Source organism: Talpa europaea (genome assembly GCF_964194135.1).
Source record: "Talpa europaea genome assembly, chromosome: 13".
NCBI classification, from domain to species: Eukaryota; Metazoa; Chordata; class Mammalia; order Eulipotyphla; family Talpidae; genus Talpa; species Talpa europaea.
In genome coordinates, this window is record NC_140080.1 from 97846333 (window position 1) to 97866962 (window position 20630).

At 45.7% G+C, this 20630-nt stretch overlaps 1 protein-coding gene across 1 annotated transcript in view; it reads left to right on the plus strand.

Annotated features, from left to right (window-relative positions):
* Positions 1–4040: 4040 nt before the first annotated feature.
* Positions 4041–20630, plus strand: part of ZNF407 (zinc finger protein 407) — a gene marked incomplete at both ends in the record, with an annotated part of 296867 nt that continues 280277 nt past the window's right edge. Inside the window, 2 exons of the mRNA XM_084252721.1 lie at positions 4041–8556; positions 13921–14035. Of these exons, the coding sequence (XP_084108847.1) occupies positions 4041–8556; positions 13921–14035 (4631 nt within the window). The remainder of the gene's footprint in view (positions 8557–13920; positions 14036–20630) is intronic.

The window sequence follows — 20630 nt, forward strand, 5'->3', positions numbered from 1 at the left end:
TAAGCAAATCTGCGATTTAAAAATGTGGTCTCCCCCGAGTCAGCGCTGTGCTTTCTACCTGACCATGGAGTGCTTGTCCATGTCCACGTGAGGGCCAGCCACAGGCCACCGTGACGCTGGGGGTGTAAGAGGTGGCAGGCCATGACGTTCTGAGGAAGAGAATCCACACCTTTTTGGATCAAGCCTTAACATTTTAAAATATAGCTTCTGTTCTGGATGGTTCTCTCTCTGTCTCTTTCTCTCTCTCACACTCAGGCTCACACATTCACACTCACATGCACACTCATACACACTCACATTGCAACACATGACCAGAGCTGACGAGCCGTGTGCCGAGTCCCCCGCAGCCCCCTCCACCGTGGTTGTGGCGCACGCGGCTCCGCCGGCGCCTCTGCGGGCTGTTGGGCAGCGTCTACAGGCAGTTTTCATTTCACCTGCAGATACTTAGGAGACGCGTCTTACATAATCACGAGGTAGTCATTCCTTCTGGCACCTTCTGTGTGCGTGAGTTGTTCAGCGGATAACACACCGTTCTAGCCTGGGGAAGACTGGAAAGCACCAGACACATAAATAATCGTAACGGAGAAAATTGATATCATCCAAATTTCAAACTTCTTATCAAAAGGCAACATGAATAAAACGAAATCAGAGAAAATGCTTGTGCAATGTAGATCTGACAAAGGATTTACATCTAGAAAACACAGTCAACTCTTACAGCTTACTAGTAAAACAAACAGCTGTTTTAAGAAATAGACAAAAGTCTAATAATAAGCATTCCGCACCGTCGCTGGCCGTCGGGAAGTGCAGACGAAGGCCACAAGCACCCGTGAGACTGACTGGTCGCCTGCTGCTCTGCGGTGTGAGCCGGCCCAGCCCCTCACGTCAGGCTGGCACTTTCTCACGAAGATCTTCCCGTGACCTGGCAGCAACACTCCTAGATATTTACACAAAAGAAGTGAAAATCTGTGTTTGTAAAGAAACGTGTACAAGATTATTCATCGCAGCTTTATCATGACAGTCAAAGGGGGAGCGGGGATGTCCGTCACCAGAGTCGTGTCCACACAGCGCAGCTCTCGGGCTGGAGCCGGCGCCGACGTGACTCATCGTGCTGAGCACAGGGAGCCAGGCCCCCCGGAAGAGGCTGGTTGTCCATTTCCACTTGTATAAACTTCTGGAACAGGCTAAACTGACCTCGTGTGGAAGAGTCTAGGGTGCTTGTGGCAGGGAGGGAGTGACTGGGGGCAGGAGCTGCTTTTGGGGAAAAGGTCAGTTTTCTGTTTGGATAAGGTGCCCAGCGGGCCCCTGTGCAGACCTCCGGCTGCTCCTCCTCACCTCTCTCCTCTCCTCTGCTCGACCAGTGAGCTCCAGCTGCTTGGGGGACCCCACCCTGAGTTCTGCCACCCTCCTTTCTCCAGACGCCTGCTTCCTGCCCCTCCCTCAGGGCTCCCTGCCCCTTAGTGCCTGATGGCTGTTGTGTTGTGCTGCTGCTTCATAGGTTTCTGTCTTTTTTTTTCTTTTTGGACGTGTTTCATGCACGAGAGTAAGTCCCGTCCTGCATCTCATCGTGCCTGTGTGGACCTCCTAGATTGGACGGTGCATCTCCTGGGAAATACATTGTCTCGCCTGCCACAGTGCGGGCTGGGGTCTGTGCTGGTCTTTGCTGTGATTCCGCCACTTGCACGAGGACTGCTTGGCACTAGTGGGGCCCAGTGAAAGATTTGGATGAGATGCAGCGCTTTAGTACAAGAGCATTTTCTAACATGTCTTTTGGGATACCATTCTCTTGCTTATTACAAACAGAAGGTTCTGGAATGAAAATTGGTGAATGCACATGTACCAAGAGTCCCATGATAAAGAACATTGTTCAAACCAGGGAAATTATTTGATGAGGGATATTTTTTTCTCCCCAAACACCTGTTAACCTCATAGATAATTTATGCTTTCTGGAGCACATTCTGAAGACATGGTAATTAAGGTAATGCTGAACATCTTATGAGTGCAATAAAACTATGCATATTTATCTTTTTCAGTTTTTATAAATTATAGATACTTAACGATAATTTATAGATTTAAAAGCAGCATTATTGAGATAGTCACCTAGTATACAATTTACCCATTTAAACTTGATTTTAATGGATTTAAGTACAATCACAGATATGTGTGACCATCGCCACAGTAAATTTTAGTCCCTCAAAAAACCCCCTGTGCCCTTTAAATTGTCAACACCCTATCTGCCTTCACCCCAACCCCAAGGAACTACTAATCTACTTTCTGTGTTCAGAGATTTGCTTATTCTGGACATTTCCTGTTTTGTTTGTATGTTCATCTGTTGGTTAACATTTGGCTTGCTCCCACCCCTGGGGGTTCCACAGGACATGCCTGTAAATATGTGTAATTGTGTAAGTCTTCGCGTGGCAGGTGCTCGCACTTCTCTTGCCTGGGCACCTGGAGTAGACCTGCGAGGCAATCCTGCAGCTGTGTGCACCTGTCTGAGCCACCAGACTGTTTTCCAAAGCAACATCACCTTCTCCGTTCCCTCCAGCAGTGTCTGAGGTGTCTGAGCTCGCGGCGGCCTCACCGGTACTTGCTGTCCCCGGCTTTGCAGCGCCACGGCCCGGTTGCTGGCAGCGCCTCTCCTCGCAGGCTGACCTGCGTTTCTCTGACAGCGGCGGCCAGGCTGCGCTATGCCCCGGCCATCATGTTCCTCTGCGCGGAAGTGTAGACTCCTGTCCTTTGCTGACTTTTACATTGGCTTTTTATTATTGAAGTTTGTGAATTCTTCATATGTTCTAGATTAAGTCCCATATCAGATACATGATTTACACGTTTTTCTCATTCTGCGGGTTATCTTCATTTTCTTGACAGTGAACTTTGAGGCCTAAAGTCTTGAAGTTTTAAATTTTGATAAAGTCCAAGCTGTTTATGTTCTGTCCAGGCTTTTGGCTTCAAGACGTGTGTGTGTGTGTGTGTGTGTGTATTTGGTCTCTACTTTTAGCAAGTCAAAGCCATGGCCTTCTTTTGATTTACCGTTTTTATGGAGGACACAGTTAAAAAAGACTTGTCATTACCTTTGAGACCATAATACATGATGGGTTTTCATTAACATCCAATCAAATTGCATTTGGCCGAAAATTCCAATCATAGCATGAAGTAAACGGAAAGTGATATGTTCTAATTGAATTAAGATAGCATAATGAAAAATATAATCAATATTTATTGATTGTAAAGCATTTTATTCAATAAAATAATTTTCCCTGGAAAACTTTCTTCTTTGTCCTCTACCACTGACATTTCCCTTTGCCATTCCTCTTCAGACAACAGAAAATGACTGGTAACTGACGAGATTGGCAATTGACAACTGGAACGGGAGTGACTTTTCATTGGCAGAAGAGGTTGAGCTGGAGTGGTGATATGTGATGAGAACATACATGTTGTTAAGCAGGGTCTGTTTAGGAAATGCGAGGAAGGCGCTTTGCTCTGAGGGGACAGCAGCAGTAGCGCTTGTAAGGGATGTTTCTTGGCCATGGAGACAGGGACTGCTGGGAAGGCCGAGGGGGTGGACGGGACTTCCTGAGGACCTCACAGCAGTTCCACTGAGTCTGTTTTACAGCATAGAAGTCCACGGAAACAATTTAAAAAGAGGGCCTCTCTTGAAAAAGAAGTAGTAAATGGAAATGTACCACTAAGAAAGCTGAAGCGTGGGGCCTTCTCCGGGCCGGCTGGCTGAGAGCGTTGCTTTTTCGACCAGAGACGCCAGGGCTTTGCCTCCTGCGTGAGCCTGCCTTCCTGCCAGGAAGGGCCTTTCTCAGTCTGACTTCATACTTCTCACCAAGGACTGTACCGATGTCATCGCTGCGTCTCAATCTAGAGAAAATCTTACTTTTTCATGCAGCATGTGTCACTTTGCGGACCTTTGGACTCATATAGATGTGTCTTTTCTTTATAGTCAACGGTTTAATGGTGTGTTTATTTCCTTCACAGCATAGGATTGCCAAGGGGGCCACACGTGGCAGCGGCAACACCAGCAGTGCTGGAGAGTGATGGAGACTGAGAAGAAACCTGGGCGCGATGAGGATGAAAATGCTGCTGAAGAGGCGGTAGCGGTGGCAACTGCTTCGCCGAGAGATGCAGACGGTGGGCCCTCCTCTGCGGCGGCCGCTGAGAACTGCACAAGCAAACGGGGTTTCTTGGAGTCGTCAGGCTCGGACGGGGCTGTCGTGGAGGAGGACGGAAGCGCTCGTGCTGCCAAGCGCATGAAGTTAGCCGAGGGCGAGTCCCCGCAGTCTGGAGAGCAGGGCGCGCTTGGGACAGAGGCCCCCGAGAGCTCGGATGGAGGCGGGGCAGCGCAGGTGGCCATCCGGGGCAACAGCTTGGATGGGGCGCCGCGTCCACCCCAGGCCTTCTCCCTCTCGGGCAGTTTTCACACCACTGAAGCTGTTTCTGTGAAAACATATCCCGAAGAAAAGCCTGCTCGGGCAAGGGCATCCCCTGATCCAGAGAGGGCCTCTCCTTCATCCCTGCAGCAGATGAGCGTCGCCTGTGCCCCTGGAGACGCAGACATGGGTCTCAGGTGCCACCTGTGCGGTCAGTTGTTTCCTTCCAGCTCTGACCTGCAGAAGCATGGCGACTGCGGGTCGCAGCCAGCAGAGGGACACGCTTGCCACCACTGCGGCCCCGTGACGGGGAGCAGCGCCATGTTGCATGCACAGGCCATGCGGGGGCCAGGGCCACAGCAGGCCTTCTCCTGCGACCTCTGCGGCTTCCAGTGCTCAGAAGAAAGCCTGTTGGACGCACACTGCCTCGGGAAAACACATCTCCGCCGTCAGAACCTCGCGGCTCGTGGAGGATTTGTGCAGATCTTAACAAAACAACCTTTTCCTAAGAAACCATGTGCCATGGGAACCAAAGGTGGTCCTGCAAAGCCACGAGCTAAGCCAGCAGCAAAGACTAGTGTTTCCAAAGGATTACAGAATGCTGGGGGCATATGCGGAGATTTCAGGGGAAGCACGTCCAAGCAGAGTGGAAGCAACAGTGAGCTCCTTGTAGAGATGACGCCCTCCACGGACCCTGTGTCAGAGCGAGTAGAGGGAGCGGAAGAAAACGTGGCTCCCTGTGGTGTGGCCGGGAACCCTGAAAGCCAGAGGATGGAGCTGGGCCCCGTAGTGACCTCAGACAGTCTCTTAGATCAATCTACAAAACACACCCCACCTTCGGCACACGAAACCGGCACCGCCTCAAAACCCAGGCCTGAGCGGAACATTCTCCTGTTGAGCAACAGCTTCCGACGACGAGCTGGTACTTTTGCCCTAAAAGGTCAAGCGAAGAAAAGGTTTAATCTTTTAGGAATTAATAAAAGAGGTACAAGTGAAACCCAGAGGATGTTCATGAAACACTTTAGAACACAGAGAGCCAGTGACGCGCAGTCAGTGCCCAGACACGTCGGGGTCAGCGGCAGTGTCCACGGAGCATGCGGGGCTTCTCCGGCCACTCAGGATCCTCAGCAGGGAGGGGGGGACTCCCATCGCCCGTGCTCCCTGGACTCCCTGACCGCAAGGCCAGCTTCTGACCACCAGACGCCGTGGACTGGCACAGACTGCGGCCTCCCAGCTGCGGGCAGGACGGAGCTGGAAGTCCACGTGAGACAGGGCCATGTGCGCGAGAGGGCGTTTTCCTGCCAGACGTGTGGTCTTTCCAGTACGTCCAAGGGGGAACTAGAGGAACATTCGCATGATAACCAGCATCAGCAAACTGCCTCTGTCCTCACTTGTCAGTGTTGCCCATTTACCTTCTTGAGTGAGCTGAGCCTCAGGGAGCACATGAGGGAGAAGCACAGCGCGGGCTTTCTCTGCACGCTGTGTGACCTCCTCCTCCTGTCCCCGGAGGCCGTGGAGGAGCACAAGGCCGCTGAGAGGCATCGTCATCTGCTGGGCCAGTCAAAGTCCTCTCAGCCACTGGATAGCGACTTGGTTTTTCAGACTTTACCTTTGGGGACTTTAAAATTAGGAAACACAAAATATCCTACGAGTGAGTCAGGACAAGCTGCTCAGGAAGAGCCTGTGCCGTCCAGGGTAAGCCATGGGGGTGAAGTGAGGCATTCGAGCAAGCCTCAGTTCCAGTGCAAGAAGTGTTTTTACAAGACAAGGTCGTCCACTGTCCTCACCAGACACATAAAGCTCCGGCACGGCCAGGACTACCACTTCCTCTGTAAAGCATGTAATCTTTACTCACTGAGCAAAGAGGGGATGGAGAAACACATCAAGAGAAGCAAGCATCTTGAAAACGCTAAGAAAAATAATATTGGCTTAAGCTTTGAAGAATGTATCGAGAGGGTGTGCATAGGTGCCCATGACAAAAAAGAAGAGCTTCCCGTGGCCGGCAGTGGCAGGCTGGAGGGCCACGTGGATGGTGTGCAGCTACAGGAGCAGCCCTATGTGGAGAAGAACAGGCTGGCACCCAAGGAGCTGTCCCAGCCGGGCGTGGGCGCCAGGGGTGAGGGGTCAGCTCTGAGCGGGACTCCAAAGAGAGGAAGGCCTAAAGGCAACAACACCTCTCGGACATGTTCGCATTGTGGACTTCTGGCCTCCAGCACCACGAACTTGACCGTACACATCAGGCGGAAGCACAGTCACCAGTACAGCTACTTGTGCAAAGTGTGTAAGTATTACACGGTCACCAAGGGAGACATGGAGCGCCACTGCGCCACCAAGAAGCACAGAGGCCGCGTGGAGGTAGAAGCGCATGGAAAGCAAAGTGCAGACATCGTCGTTGGCCCCGAAGGGGGTAACCTGGAAGCCGGTGGAAAAAACTCCAGTGCCGCAGTGACCGTCTCCGCCGAGCCCGCCGAGCCAGAGTCCGCCGCGTCGGGAAGGCCGGTGTTCGACCCCGGACACCCAGAGCAAGTGGAGGTGGAGACGGGCCAGGACACCGCCGGGAAGGGCCAGGCGGGCCCGGAGGCGCCGGACCTGACCCCGCCGGGAGGCGCCTGCGCCCCGAGGGACGCGGCGGGCCCCGGCGACCACCGCTGCGCGCACTGCGAGTTCCGCGCGCACTCGGCGGCGTCGCTGGAGCTGCACGTGAAGCGCCGGCACACGCGCGAGTTCGCCTTCTACTGCCTGGCCTGCGAGTACTACGCCGTCACGCCGCGCGAGATGGGCCGGCACGCGGCCACCGAGAAGCACCGCGCGCGGCGCCAGGCCTTCCTGCGCGCGCCCGAGGAGCAGCGGCGCCAGGGCTGCGAGGCGCTCCCCGCGGCCGCGGACCCCGCCCCGGAGCCCCCGCGCGCCCGCTCGCCCCAGCGCCCCGCGGGCCCAGACGCGCCCCGCTCCGCAGACGGGGAGGCCCAGGGAGCAGCTCACCTCGGGGCCGGCCACCCCCTCGGTGAGGCTTTCCAGCAGCCGCTCGCCAGGGAGAAAGGCCTGCACCCCGAGGAGACGGTGCCCCTTGGCGCTCCCTCCAACCACGGCTGCCCCGGCAAACCTCACGACGAGAGCTCGGGAACCTTGGCTTCCAATTTTGAGACAGCAGCGCCCCCCGCCACGGCGAGTGACCCCGGGGAGCTTCGTCTGCGGGGCGACGGTGCGGGGGGCAGCCCGGCGGGGCGCGGGGGGGCAGTCCCGAGCCTGCTCGCCTGTCCCGGGGCTCCAGACCCCGCCCCTCCGCCCGAGGGTGCCGGGCAGGTGCCCGCGGCGGCGAGAAGGGCGAGGGGCCAGGAGGACCCGGAGGGCGGCGGCGGGGCGCAGGCCCCGGGGGCCCTGGAAGGCGCGCGCGAGGATTCTGCTCTAGAAGATGAGGCAGTGCTCGCGAACTCACAGCAGGAAGCCAGGATCATCCTGGAGGAGGATGGCCCGGCTCCCGCTGGCACGGCCGGGAGCGGGGATGTTTATGAAACCGTCGTCAGTGTCGATGATAAAGGCCAGGCCGTGTACAGCCTCAGCCGTTTTGATTCGTCCATAATAAGAATAAAGAGCCCCGACGACGGGGAACTGATGGGCCATTCTGAAGAGGGGCTCGTAGCCGGGGTGAGGACTGGGGAGTTGCCCGTGAAAGACGCTGCTCAAGGCGCGAGGAGGAAGAAATCCGAAGGCGCCTCCTTGGGTGAGTCCTCGCGAATCCGCTGTGACGACTGCGGCTTCCTGGCGGACGGCCTGAGCGGCCTGAACGTGCACATCGCCATGAAGCACCCCACGAAGGAGAAGCACTTCCACTGTCTGCTCTGCGGAAAGTCCTTCTACACGGAGAGCAACCTCCACCAGCACCTGGCGAGCGCCGGCCACATGAGAAACGAGCAGGCCAGCGTGGAGGAGCTCCCCGAGGGAGGGGCCACCTTCAAGTGTGTCAAGTGCACAGAGCCCTTCGACTCCGAGCAGAATTTATTCCTGCACATCAAAGGGCAGCACGAGGAGTTGCTGCGGGAGGTGAACAAGTACATCGTGGAAGACACTGAGCAAATCAACCGCGAGCGAGAGGAGAACCAGGGCAACGTGTGCAAGTACTGTGGGAAGATGTGTCGAAGTAGCAATTCGATGGCTTTCCTAGCGCACATCCGCACGCACACAGGTAGGTAGACCGCGCTCGCCCGTGAGAGCTGCGCGGGGCTGCTGAGCGGGCAGGGCCTCCTTGTCTGGCGTGGAACCCTCCAGCTTTGGCTTGTTGGCATCTCCTGGCTCACGGCCTGCCGTGTGGCCCTGTGGGCCTCGGCGGGGAGTCGGAGCTGACACTTAGTGGGCCCGAGAGTCACCGAGCCTTAATGAACCCTGCGGTATATTATTTGACGCATTTCTCTTACTTTTATCAAAAAGCCTGGTTTCTCAGATGCCTTTGTTAAACTCCTGTCTCTTACAGGTTTTTGGTTGTTTTTGAATCCTAACGAATGGATTCCAAGTTGTCTATTAAGTGACACCTTTGGGTGTCAAAGGACATTAAATGGCCTTTGGAAAATGGAATGCTGATTTTTTAAAAACAGTTTTAGAGATTGAAAGATCTTTATTTTGCCAGATATTTTAAATCCAAAAGTGTAACTTTCAGGTGACAAGATTCTACTCTTGATTAAAAAAATCAAGTCGACACCTTAAAGTCACTGTGCCTTGGTGAGGGGGTACTTATGGAGGCAGCGCCCAGTTAGCATCTGTGCACATGTAGGGTGCCACTGTACTGCTTAATTTTAGGTAGAAATGAAAAAAAAAAATAACTTTTTTTTTTTTGTGGAAAATGCATAAGCCACTGTTCTAAATTTATGTAAAAATTCACTGCACTGTTTCTATAAACCTGCCATACATTCTTTATTTTAAATAGACAGCTTTTCTAAATCACTGTGCACTGCTTAGACAAGTTCTGTCTCCATGGTTGAATTTATGAGTGGATTTGAATAATAAATTCACATTTCAATGAACATATTTTCATTAAAACTGTAAGGTTTATTTTACTGTACTTTTAAATAATGGCTTATTATTAAAGCTATACTTTAAATTCATGCAGTTTTTGAAACTTAGTGCATGGTTACAAGGAGGAAGACAAAAGAGTATGAAACATTATTAATAGTTTAGGGTGATTAAAGATAGATACAAGTTTTTCATTGAGGAAAGTAACAGGGCAACCTGCATAAGATTAATCTAGGTAAATGTAAACTTTCTAATCTTGCTCCCGACTCTTCCCATCAATGGAGTTGTTGTTTTTTGCTGTGAGTCCAAATACTTATTTGTGGACATTATTAATTCCTCCATTGATGCTGTGTGACAGCTGACTTTCTGACATGACGTGGTTTAGAAACCAGGCTCGTTCACATGTGCAAAAAATATGTACTTTCTTAACATGCCCTCTTAAGGCAGATAAAACCGAATAAAACTAAGAGGAAGATGCTAATGGAGCTCTTTTTAGAATTCTTTATGCAACTGTCTGGTCAAGACATGTTGCTTATAATTGATGTGTCCATTACTTGAATTCTCTTGTAATTATAGTCAATAAGTCTTGTAAATGTGTTAAAGCTCACTAAAAGCATACAAATTCAAGAACAGAGTAAGGCTAATAATTTAAAATAATCAATGTAGGCATTTCAGCACTTAATTTCCCTTGTGTGTTGATAGCTGATCATTCTTAATCCATTAAGATTTATTTAGTCGTTTACAATGCAAAATAGGTTTGCACTGGTCACTGGTGCCATTTGAAAATGTCCACCAGGTTAAGTGCAGAATGTAGTCCATTAGTCTTCCTTGACTATATGTATTAATTGCATTTAAAATCAAGTTAATGTGGATGTGAAAGTGAGGTAACTATCAATATGTGACAAAGTAACCCTACTTATATTAGTTACATCATTGATTGTAACATTTAGTAAAAGTTAGCATACTTTTTAACATCTGTGTTGGGCTTATCAGCAAGTACATTTTTATTATGTTCTGAGGCGCCACAGAGCGCTCCTCAGACACATGCCAGCCTCCCATTTCAATCTGCAAGTCATTTTTGGGAGCGAGTTGCTATCCAGGTTTTCAGTCCAAGGTTTTTTCTTGGGGCATTTTAAAATAAATTGCTTTTCTGATACTTTGTTTATGTCCATGAATAGCAGGGGCGGTTATTAATGGTTAACTGGAAAAGGGCTTACTCTTCCAATCCCTGTTTCCATATTTTGTGATTTACTATATGTTTTATGTAACCTTTTCTTCCATCCTTAGCACCATAAAACTAGCACTATAAGAAATAAATGAGTTTGGTTATCAAGAATTGTAGGAGAAAGGCACCCCAGTTTCCCTGAGTGCTTGCTGGTGTGAAGCAGCCAGTCTGACCAGGCAGAGCAGTGCTGCTTCCCCTGCCTGCGAGCCCCCCAAACCTGCCATTGTGCCCCCACGTTCCTCTGTTAGAGCTTCAGTTTTGTCTCACATGGAAGATGCCGTGAAGCCAGAGGACTGTCTGATGCGCTTCGCCTTTTTTTTTTTTTTTCCTTTAAAGATGTATTTATTTATGCATGCAAGAACTGGGGTATAGGCCAGAGGTGTGGGGGGGGGGGTGAGAGGATTCACCAGAGACAGAGTAGGGGACAGAACAGGTGGATTGACTGAAGTACACTGCTGAGGGGAGCAGCGGGGGAGTCAGGAGACGTCTGCTGCGCCATGTGGGTTGCTCCCTGGCCAAGGATCGAGCTTGTGCTGCAGAGGCTGCGGGTAGCTTCGTGGGTTGTGTCTTCACCCCTTATGCCACCAGGGAGGCCCCAATGCACTTTGTTTTGTCCACAGCGCACTGGTCGCTCTGCCATCGCAGGAAGGTACGGGTGTGAGATCTCAGGGACCGTCTCCGCCTCAGGCTGGCGGTGAGGTGACAAAACATACAACAGCTTTCGAGGCTGAATGGGCTGGCGCGCAGACGGCCAAGAGAGCCAACCTAAACACTTGAAGCACAGTGAAAACAGGAGCGCCCCCTTTGCACACTGCTTGATCTCCACACCCACACATTGCTGGTACTCATGGTTATTTGTTGAGTGAATGGCTGAGTGAAGTGTTTAGGGGATTATAGAATAGAGCTGTAGTTGAGAAGCATCAGATGATGGGGTATATGCATATTCCTGGATTCCTTTAAGGCCTAAATCATTACTTCTTAATGTCATTGTCACGGCCAGGTATGCGTAGCAGTTCGGAAAGACTGGGCAGAGGCCTGCAGGGCCCAGCTGAGGCGCCAGGCAGCAGAGCCCCGTCGCTCACTCCTTTCAAAAGACCTCACAGGCCAAACTAAAAGAAAATACTGTACTAAGGATCATGCTGTTCCACGGACTGCAACTGCCTGTAATAATGTTGAAAGTTTATAGTAATCATACTACACCCGAGAAACACAAGTTTAGAAATGTGATTTTTATTGAGTTTGCCTTACAAACACTACGTGTTCTTTTTGGTGTGTGCATAGGCAAAATTAAAAATGGAAACGTTATCAGTTAGGTAAAAAGGGACCTTTTTTCTTACGTAGGAAAGGATTACTTCCAGTCCCCTAGTGTTTGCGTTTTTATGCCACAGAAAGGAGATGTTAATCCAGTCTGTCCAATGTTAGATACAAAAACAGTCAGGGCCTCGGTGATTTCTGCCTCCTTTGTGTGGTGTCAACATGCCGCAGCAGTGATCACTAAACCCTGAAGCTACTAGAGTTTCCACCGAGGAGCCATGTAAGTAAATTGAAAACTTGAAGGTTCTGCTTCAGCCCCTCGTGGCTCGTGTGTGAACAGGAGGCGGAGCTCCGCGGCATGGGGCACCTGAGCAGGGCCCACCGCCACGAAATCTCGCCCAGCCGCAGCCCCCGCGTGGGAGAGCTTTACCCTCTCTCTTGGGAGGCCTGATGCTATGGCTAGCTAACACTCTCCCGGTTACCTTGTGATCTTTAGTGCATTTTAATTTAAGGTACAGGTAAATTAGTCCTGTTCACGCTTTTCTTTTCCAAGTCGCTTTATAGAGATCCATGTTGAGATGAAATGTTTCGCAGTAGCGCCGGACTCAGTTTTATCAGAATCATTTAAATAAACTGTAGTTTCTAATGTGATTGATAGAATGTGATTGCTGTAAGCTGCAGTCTCAACCTGCTCTTGACATTTAAACATATAAAGCTGACTAGATATAACCATTCAGGTGCTAAATATATTTTACATCTACTTCTACCGGTAGAAATGGAAGTATTAAGAGATCTGGCTTCATTGTCATTGAACTGTGAAATATTCAACCTTGTCTGCCCGTGCTTAGTTCTGTTGACTTTTTTATTTCAGTTAGAAGATTAAAATTAAATGCTTCACTTTTTTTGTCAGCTTTTGGGAATTATATTGAAATTTAAGACTGAAATTTTTTACTGAGGGCTTCAATTTCAACAAAGTATTCTTGGAGGATTTTCTTTTTCCAAGGGCACTGCACACAAAGGTGCACTGGTCAAATATGATTTATTGCAAATTTTAAATTTGAGCTTTTTGTGTATTTATTAAAGTTTCCATTTCATATGTCTAATTATATTAGAGGAGATAGTTCACCAATAGGTACTAAATATGATATGAAAAGTCAGGAAAGACATTGCACTGATTTTGTACTGTGTTTTATGATTTTGGTTTACTTATCTGAAGAACTTTGTGGTTAGAAAATTGGAAAATGATATATTTGTGTTGCATCTTAAGAGTGTGTATTCACGACAGCGCAGCTGATCTATTAATAACTACACTCCAGTTGGAGTCTATTACGTTAAGATTGTCCACTCTGAAATAATTTTGTTTTCTCAGTTTTGAGATTTAAAAACATTTTTGTAGCTCCTTTGCTTCTTGTGTTGAAGTATTTGTTTTTAAAATCAATGATAGCCTAAATGTCAGTATTCAGTACTTCCGGTTTGCAGAATCATCACACGTTTTTGGCTACAAAGTGATCATAAAAGCATAATGATTTTTCTACTGCATGCATACATCGAATGCTGTTAAAATAGTTATAGAAGGAATCATGTGGGATAAGTGACAGAAAAAAATGTGAACCACCACTATTAATGTGAATAAATTCAGAGCTGCAAAAAGGAAGAAATGCAAAGGTGATAATAAATATACCTTAAAAAAGTGTCAGCTACTCTGTATGCATTTGTTTTAAAAATGTCCCATTTTAGGTTTTAAGAGATTGCGAATTTTAAGGGAAATATTTAAAATTATTTAGCTCATCTCATGAACTTTGTATTGCTCAGTTATATCACTTTTGAATTTAATGGTAGGAATGTTATTGAAAGTTAGGGACACTCACTGAAGCGTTAAAGTCTTCCTGGTGGAATAATTATGGAATGCAAGTCTGTGAAGTTAGAAAGGAATGCAGGTATTCTATTTTGAGGGCAGAAATTTGTAATTATATTACTAGTGTGGTTTAAGATTTAGGCCTCTTTTTAAACTGTCAGGAATGTATTATTCAAATTCGCTTTATATTTTCTGTTAAATTTACTTAGGATCAAAACCATTCAAGTGCAAGATATGCCATTTTGCAACAGCTCAGCTTGGCGATGCCAGAAACCATGTCAAAAGGCACCTTGGGATGAGGGAGTACAAGTGTCACGTCTGTGGGTGAGTAAATTGAAACCATCTCTGCTGTGGGGAGCCTGAAGCGTGTGCAGGAGGCCATTGTTTCAGGACTCAAAACTGATATGAGTAAGAGTGGCTAGAATTATGCATGCGTATCCTCCTTCCCATTGTTATGGTAAATTCCTTAAATACAGTTATGACATTCTTCTCCTACTTCTAATCCTGTACTGCAGATGAGCAATTTTATGGGCTACAAGGTCAATTTGAACCTGTAATCTGTAAATTGACTAAATTATAGGATGTTCATTCACATTGCCAGAGAGAACCGTAAATTCCATTTAAAGACATAAAAAAAAATACATAATATAGCTTTAGAAGTGTATATGTATTTTTTCCTTTGCTATACTGCTTTAATTTTAATCCCATTAATGGCTCTTTGGATCCATTGGACATGTTCTGTAAGGAAAGAAGCAGATAAAGATTTAATTTCAGACAACTGGTTACTGATTATTGCAGGGATGACACTTAAAAAAGGTGCATAATGTGTATTTTTGTGTGACTTTATTTTGAAACTTGTTTTCCTTTTTTCAGTTAATGGTTCTTCCCCCAAAGAATCACTGGTGATGTGTAATTGTCACTCAGATGTGTTGCATTTAATAGGAAGCACTGAGATGCTTTAATGCAAAATTAATTAATTTACCAAAAATGTTTAAAAGGTTTTAAAATGCCATGACATCTGTGGTATATCATAGGACATTTAGAGCTGGATTTTAATACTCTACTTCTGATTAAAAATATATTTTAATGTTATTATGCTAGAGAAATTAACCAATAAGTGCATCCTATAAAAGCACTTTATGTGAACCTGACGAACCTGCAATTTTTATGGCTACTCCACAGCCAGTGCGGGCAAGCGGTGTGGAGCAGTGTGCGCACCTTAGCGTGGGCTTCCTTTTTAGTGGATGATTCTTCGGGTTGACACTATTGTGTCAATCCCTTCTGTGTCCAAACAGCTTCTGTTTCTTGTTGGATAGTGCTTTTCATCCCAGGATGCGGTTGCAGTTTTTTGACCCGTAAGAGAGTTTTGCAGATAACTTTGCAAGCAGTTTTATTAACCATGGTCAGTGATTTATTCATTGGCAGAATTGATGGTTCAGTGACTTGCAGCTAAAGTAAATGAAGATGAACCTTTGCCCTAAAGCCCCTGAAGATCAGTGGGAGAATGAGTTTTGTTGCTGCTGATTTTAGCTGCAAAGGTCGAGTGCCAAGTGGTTCATTTTAATCGTGCTGGGTCTTGGAATTTTAAAAGATATCTCATTTGTTGTTTTTACCACAAGAGTTAAGGCAAAGAGGAAGGCCCTGCCTTCGTGAAAATTTGCCTTTAAATGACAAAAGTGGTTTCCTCCTCATTTCTGCAAAATAAGTAAACAGTTTGATATTCTGTTACTAGAAATCTAATTCCATTCACTTTTTATTAGGGTTGCTAAGATCCTGGAAAGAAAGGAAGAAATTTTTTCAAGAGAACAGTTTCTGACATATGTAACATAGAAACAATATGTATTTGATTGGCTTTAATTATATCATTTGAATAATGCACACTTAGCGTTAGTGCATGGCTACATGGCTCACCACTTACTGCTGAAATGGTGTATTAGTGATTTAGATATTTGATTTCCAAAATGCAGAATTACAAATGTGTATAGATATATTGAATAGAGAGGTAGGTTTGTGTGTGTGTGTGTGTGTGTGTGTGTTTAGAAAATGCCATTGACTGATAGAGCCAAAATTGTGTCTTTACAATTATGGTAGTCATTGAATTTTAAATGACTGTGAAATCACAGCTCTAATCTTCAAAGTGAAATTTGATTTAAAAGTTACATAATAATTTTACAGGGCAGACAATTTTGCAGTGAGGCTGAAAGTTCTGAAGAATCTGTGCAGTGAAGAAATGTGTATTAATCTATGTAGCTGAAACAGCAGGGATGGGTTCGGTGTCCTTTAATGTTGAAGAAAAAGCATCATAGGTGTTCTGTATTTCATGTGTTTCAAAGGGAGAGGGCGATACATAGATTGAAAATTAAAGTGGAAAACAAACGGCCCCCTCCCCCCACCCCGTTGGCGATCAGCTCAGTGGCAGTGGCGGGCACTGGCGCACTACCGTCACGGACAGTGTCAATTCATTATCACTGATGGCTAAATAATCTCAGAAATGCTCAGTGGACCTATTAGTTCCCGAATATAAGCAGCTCATGCTGCATTTCTTCATTAGCTTTAATTGCTATAAATTTTACCTTTTAAAAAATCATGCTTTAAAAGGTGAAGTGATCTTTCAGGAACATTAACTCTTGTAATTTTGTCACAAACAGAAGGTCCTGCTCTGTGTTTTCCTTTCTGTAGTGGTTAGTACCTTAGTTTCTTTTAGAATTTTATCAATAACCTCTTAATTATTTGAATTTGAAGCAATCAACTCTTCTCCAAATCCTTTTGATTAATAGTATATGTGAAAACAAGGTACATTTAAAAATGAAATCATTATTCACAAAGTTGTACTGCTTTTTGATTAGTAATCTCTAGGTTTTCTTGAAAAGATGTTTTATGATAAATTGATGAAGACAACAAACTGCATTTTGTTGAACTGAGTTCTGTAGTAATGTTTTGGGCTATATGTAATCGATTGGCTTCACATCGTCACATCACTGTGTCATATGTACACACCAGAGATGTGACTTTATTGAGACTGCATTTAGGCAACTGTCTTTTGAACTTTCATTTCAGTTTGCTGATTTTCATTTCATTTCATTCAGTTTGCTCATTTTCTTTAAATCTTTAAGTTCAGTTCTAAGATGCTGTTCTTCCCCTCTCCTCTGTGAATCTGCCTCCGACGTGTCACCGACGTGAGTGCCGCTCTGGGGGCGGCCAGGCTGCCCAGCCCAGCATGTGGGTCTTGTTTGCCTGGGCGTTACACGCTCACATCGGGGACAATTTTAAAGAAGTGTTGCTTTGCTTTCTGCTTGAGGACCACATAACAGAGACCTTCCCTGAAAAGCCTTTTATTTTACTTTCACTTTTGGGAGGACCAGTATTTGAATAGTACAGTTTCTTAACAATGTCTTTCTTACATCTGTGTGTGATCTAGAGTGGAATTTTGTAGAATATAGGTGTATTTATATAATATTTGAGATGAGATGGCATGTTCTATGGATCTGACAAAGGGCTTAGTGGGGGAGAAAAGAAGAAACAATAGGAAGTACTTTTGTGCAGAAGTTAGTGATTTTTTTTAGGGAACATGTTTAAAAATAGGTGAAATACATTTTTACTAAATTTACCAGATCTTAGTTATTTTTACTGGGCAAGGACTTACCTCCGTGCCTTAAAAAAGTCATTATGTGCATAGTGTGTTTTGTTAAATTCTCTTAATTCTCTGCGTGCGTGGTCATCCGCAGACACACAGCGCAGCAGATACGGCACTTTCAGGGGTGAAGTTTCTCTGGCGCTGCCGTTCGGTGTGTTCATTTCATTGTTGATTTCTGTACTTTTGTGAGGTTGTTCACCTCATGTTTATTATCCCTCTTTTACAGATGGTAAACTTGAGATTAAAAGTATTTTTAGTTATGTACTTAAATTATCCAGCTGCTCGTAATGGCAGACCACTGTTTTCCTTCCTTTTAACTATCGCTTTTCTTTATTTTTCTGCTGTTTGTAATATCTGTTGTTTTGGTTACCAGCTTTAATTTGTACTTGCTCTCCCTCTAGGGTGCTCGCGCTGGTGTGTGATAACTGTAACCCACCTCCTTCTCGCCCCTAGCCACTTTTGTTCTCTGCTTTTGCTTAGACTTACATTCTTTTAAAAAATTACTTCCTTAGTGCTTCACTTTGATATTCTGGTATTCGGTGTCTTTATTTTTTGGTATTTCTTTCTTTCACTTTGTCATATTATTGTTTTAGGTAACTGTAGTGTTTTCCCCTGTTCATGTGTTGATAATTTATTGGACATGCTGGTATTATACAAAGAATATATACCTAAAAAAGTGAAGATTTTATTGTCTTTTCATTGGGGTGAGAGGGATAAATTCGATCAATTTGGGTTTAGTTTTTGTTTTTCTTTTAATGTTAGTTCCTAATAAGAAGGTAGATAACTGGTACATGGCCTATGATTTCAATAAACGTAGGAAATAATACCTAGCTTTTTTTTTGTGCCTTTATTCACAAAGACTTAGGGATTCACACACAGATTTAGGGATTGTGTAATTTTCTGAGTGATGCCTCTATGTCTAGTCTTAAATCTTGCGTATGGAGCTTAAATACTTGAATAGAATTTACCCAGACAGGAGAGATTAAGGGCATTTTATGTATCTGTCACCTTTAGATCCTTGAAAAGATTCTAGTCATTTCCTATGTGTATTAGTGTGCTTATGAACTGTTTATTCTTAGTTGGTTTAAGAAACCTTAAATAGAAAGTTACTAATGCAGCAAACTCTTTGTGTGTGTGTGTGTGTGTGTGGCATTACCTAGTTTTTGTGCATTAGAAGGGATCTCTATGTAGATGATTATAATGTCACTTTCTGACCTTTGCAGCTTGAATAATTGTAAATCATTGCTTCATAACGTGTCAGAGAATGTCTGTACTAGGCAATTAAATGGCAGAATATAATAGACCAAATTATTGCCTGTCATGTTTTCAACAACACAGTTAGTATTTGAGTTACACTTAATCATTACGTGCATTAGCAACTTCATTGGAATCCAGCTTCAGGCTGAGCATGAAATACATTACATTATTTAAACCTCTAATGGTACAAGTCATTTATTTGTGTTGAAGTGTACAACATGCAGAGTTTCATAAAGCAAGGAACACTTGAGAGCTTAATTTATCCAAATCAAAGTCTAAATGCAGATAAACACAAGTGGCAAAAATTAGTAATTTTTATAGGCTGGAAATATTTAAAAATACATGGTTGTGGGTAATTGTAGGCAGCAGGAATAAATTAAAATCACTATTTTTAGTCTGCTCTGAGAACTAAAGCTGTGTATACCTAAATCATTAAAAGCACCATGGAATTGCATTTTTAGCTGAACAATTAATTACACTCATCATAACTACAGATGTATCCAAATAAAATAAGTGTTTGGTTCAGCTGGCTGCTTGGCTAAATAGATAGAGATAGAAAAAGTTTGATTCTGTGGCATGAATTATGCTTGCAACAATGTGAAGTGCTGCATCTCTCAGTTTTGGGGAAAAATCTGAATTAACATAGAAATATTATAAGGGCGTATTACATATTTTATCTATATAATATTTTAATGCTTTTTTGTTTAATAATGTTTGTCTTTAGTTTGAAATTAAAAAAAAAGGCCTTATAATAATTGCATTTCTCTTCCTGTTGTTGAGGATTGCAAAGTTGACATTGTCATCAATTTCTCATTCAAACACACCAACATTCCTGATGTTAAAGTCCTTGGAATAACTTTTAAATAGTGAATGACCATTGTTTTATATTTCTTGGGTACAAATAGCTTTGTAAATTGAAAATCTGAATGAGATCTTAATTATAATATTCAGATTAAAAAAAAAAAAAACGCTCTTCCTCAGAAGTGATTCCAGAGTATTTTCCAAGGGACAGTCGGGGCGAGTTTACAATGATGGAGCCACGACCGAGGAGCACTGCCGGCCTCTCTTCTGGTGACAGGAAATGCTTTCGTCTCCACTGCTCCCCGTTCTCCTGCGGGGCAGTGTTTCTTGCATTTTCACCACTCACGAGTCAGGTCACAGAGTTATTCCAGGGTGGCAGGTCTGATGACCTGTAACCAAGCAGGCATTGGTCCTTCCTAGCTCCTAGTTGAGGCCACTGGCCTCGTCTCCACAGCGCGTGACAAGGCCGCGTCTCCGTGAGGAGCTCACTCCCGCTTCTAAGATGGTGCCACGGTGGCTTGGCCCGTCATGATCCCTTCGCCCTCCCCGCCCCCCAGCAGTGGTGTGGAAGGGTTCTGCTCTGCTTTGTCTGTTCTGTGGCGTTTTCTTATTGACCTCTTTTTATCCTCTCCCTTCCTGTTCCTGAAGGTCGTTGCCTTCTGGAAGGCTTTGCTCTCTGACTTATCTAAAATTGATTAAAGGAGGTATTTGCAGTGTAGACAGGAGGGAAGATGACACTGACTCAGATGTTCATCCATTACCATGGGGCAGATTCTTGAGTTTGCTGTTAGTGCGGGCCTAGGCACCGGTGTGGGGGCCTCTGGTGCATGCTCTGGGAGGACACAGACAGGGAAGAGCAAGGGGCAGTGGTCCACGGGAGTGGGTGGGGTGCCATGATCAGCTCTTGTTCAGGTGGAGCAGGAAAGGTCACCTTGAGAAGCTGTTTTGGTTGGGTCTTGAGGAAGAGGACCTGGTGACAAAGCAAACGTGGGCACTTTTAGTTGCTGTCTCATGCGGGCACACCGAGCACACCACAGGACTCCTGGCCTGCAGTGCCGAGGCCGAAGTGGGGGTTTTAATATTAAAGGGTGCATATGGCACGTCAGGGTGTGTCAGTGTGGTTCTCCGCAGCGAGCCTCAGATGTGTGGAGAAGGCTCGGGGAGAGAAACCCAAGTCTTGTTGGCCAATTCGGGAGATGCTGCGTCAGATGGTGGCCTTCGCTGCGA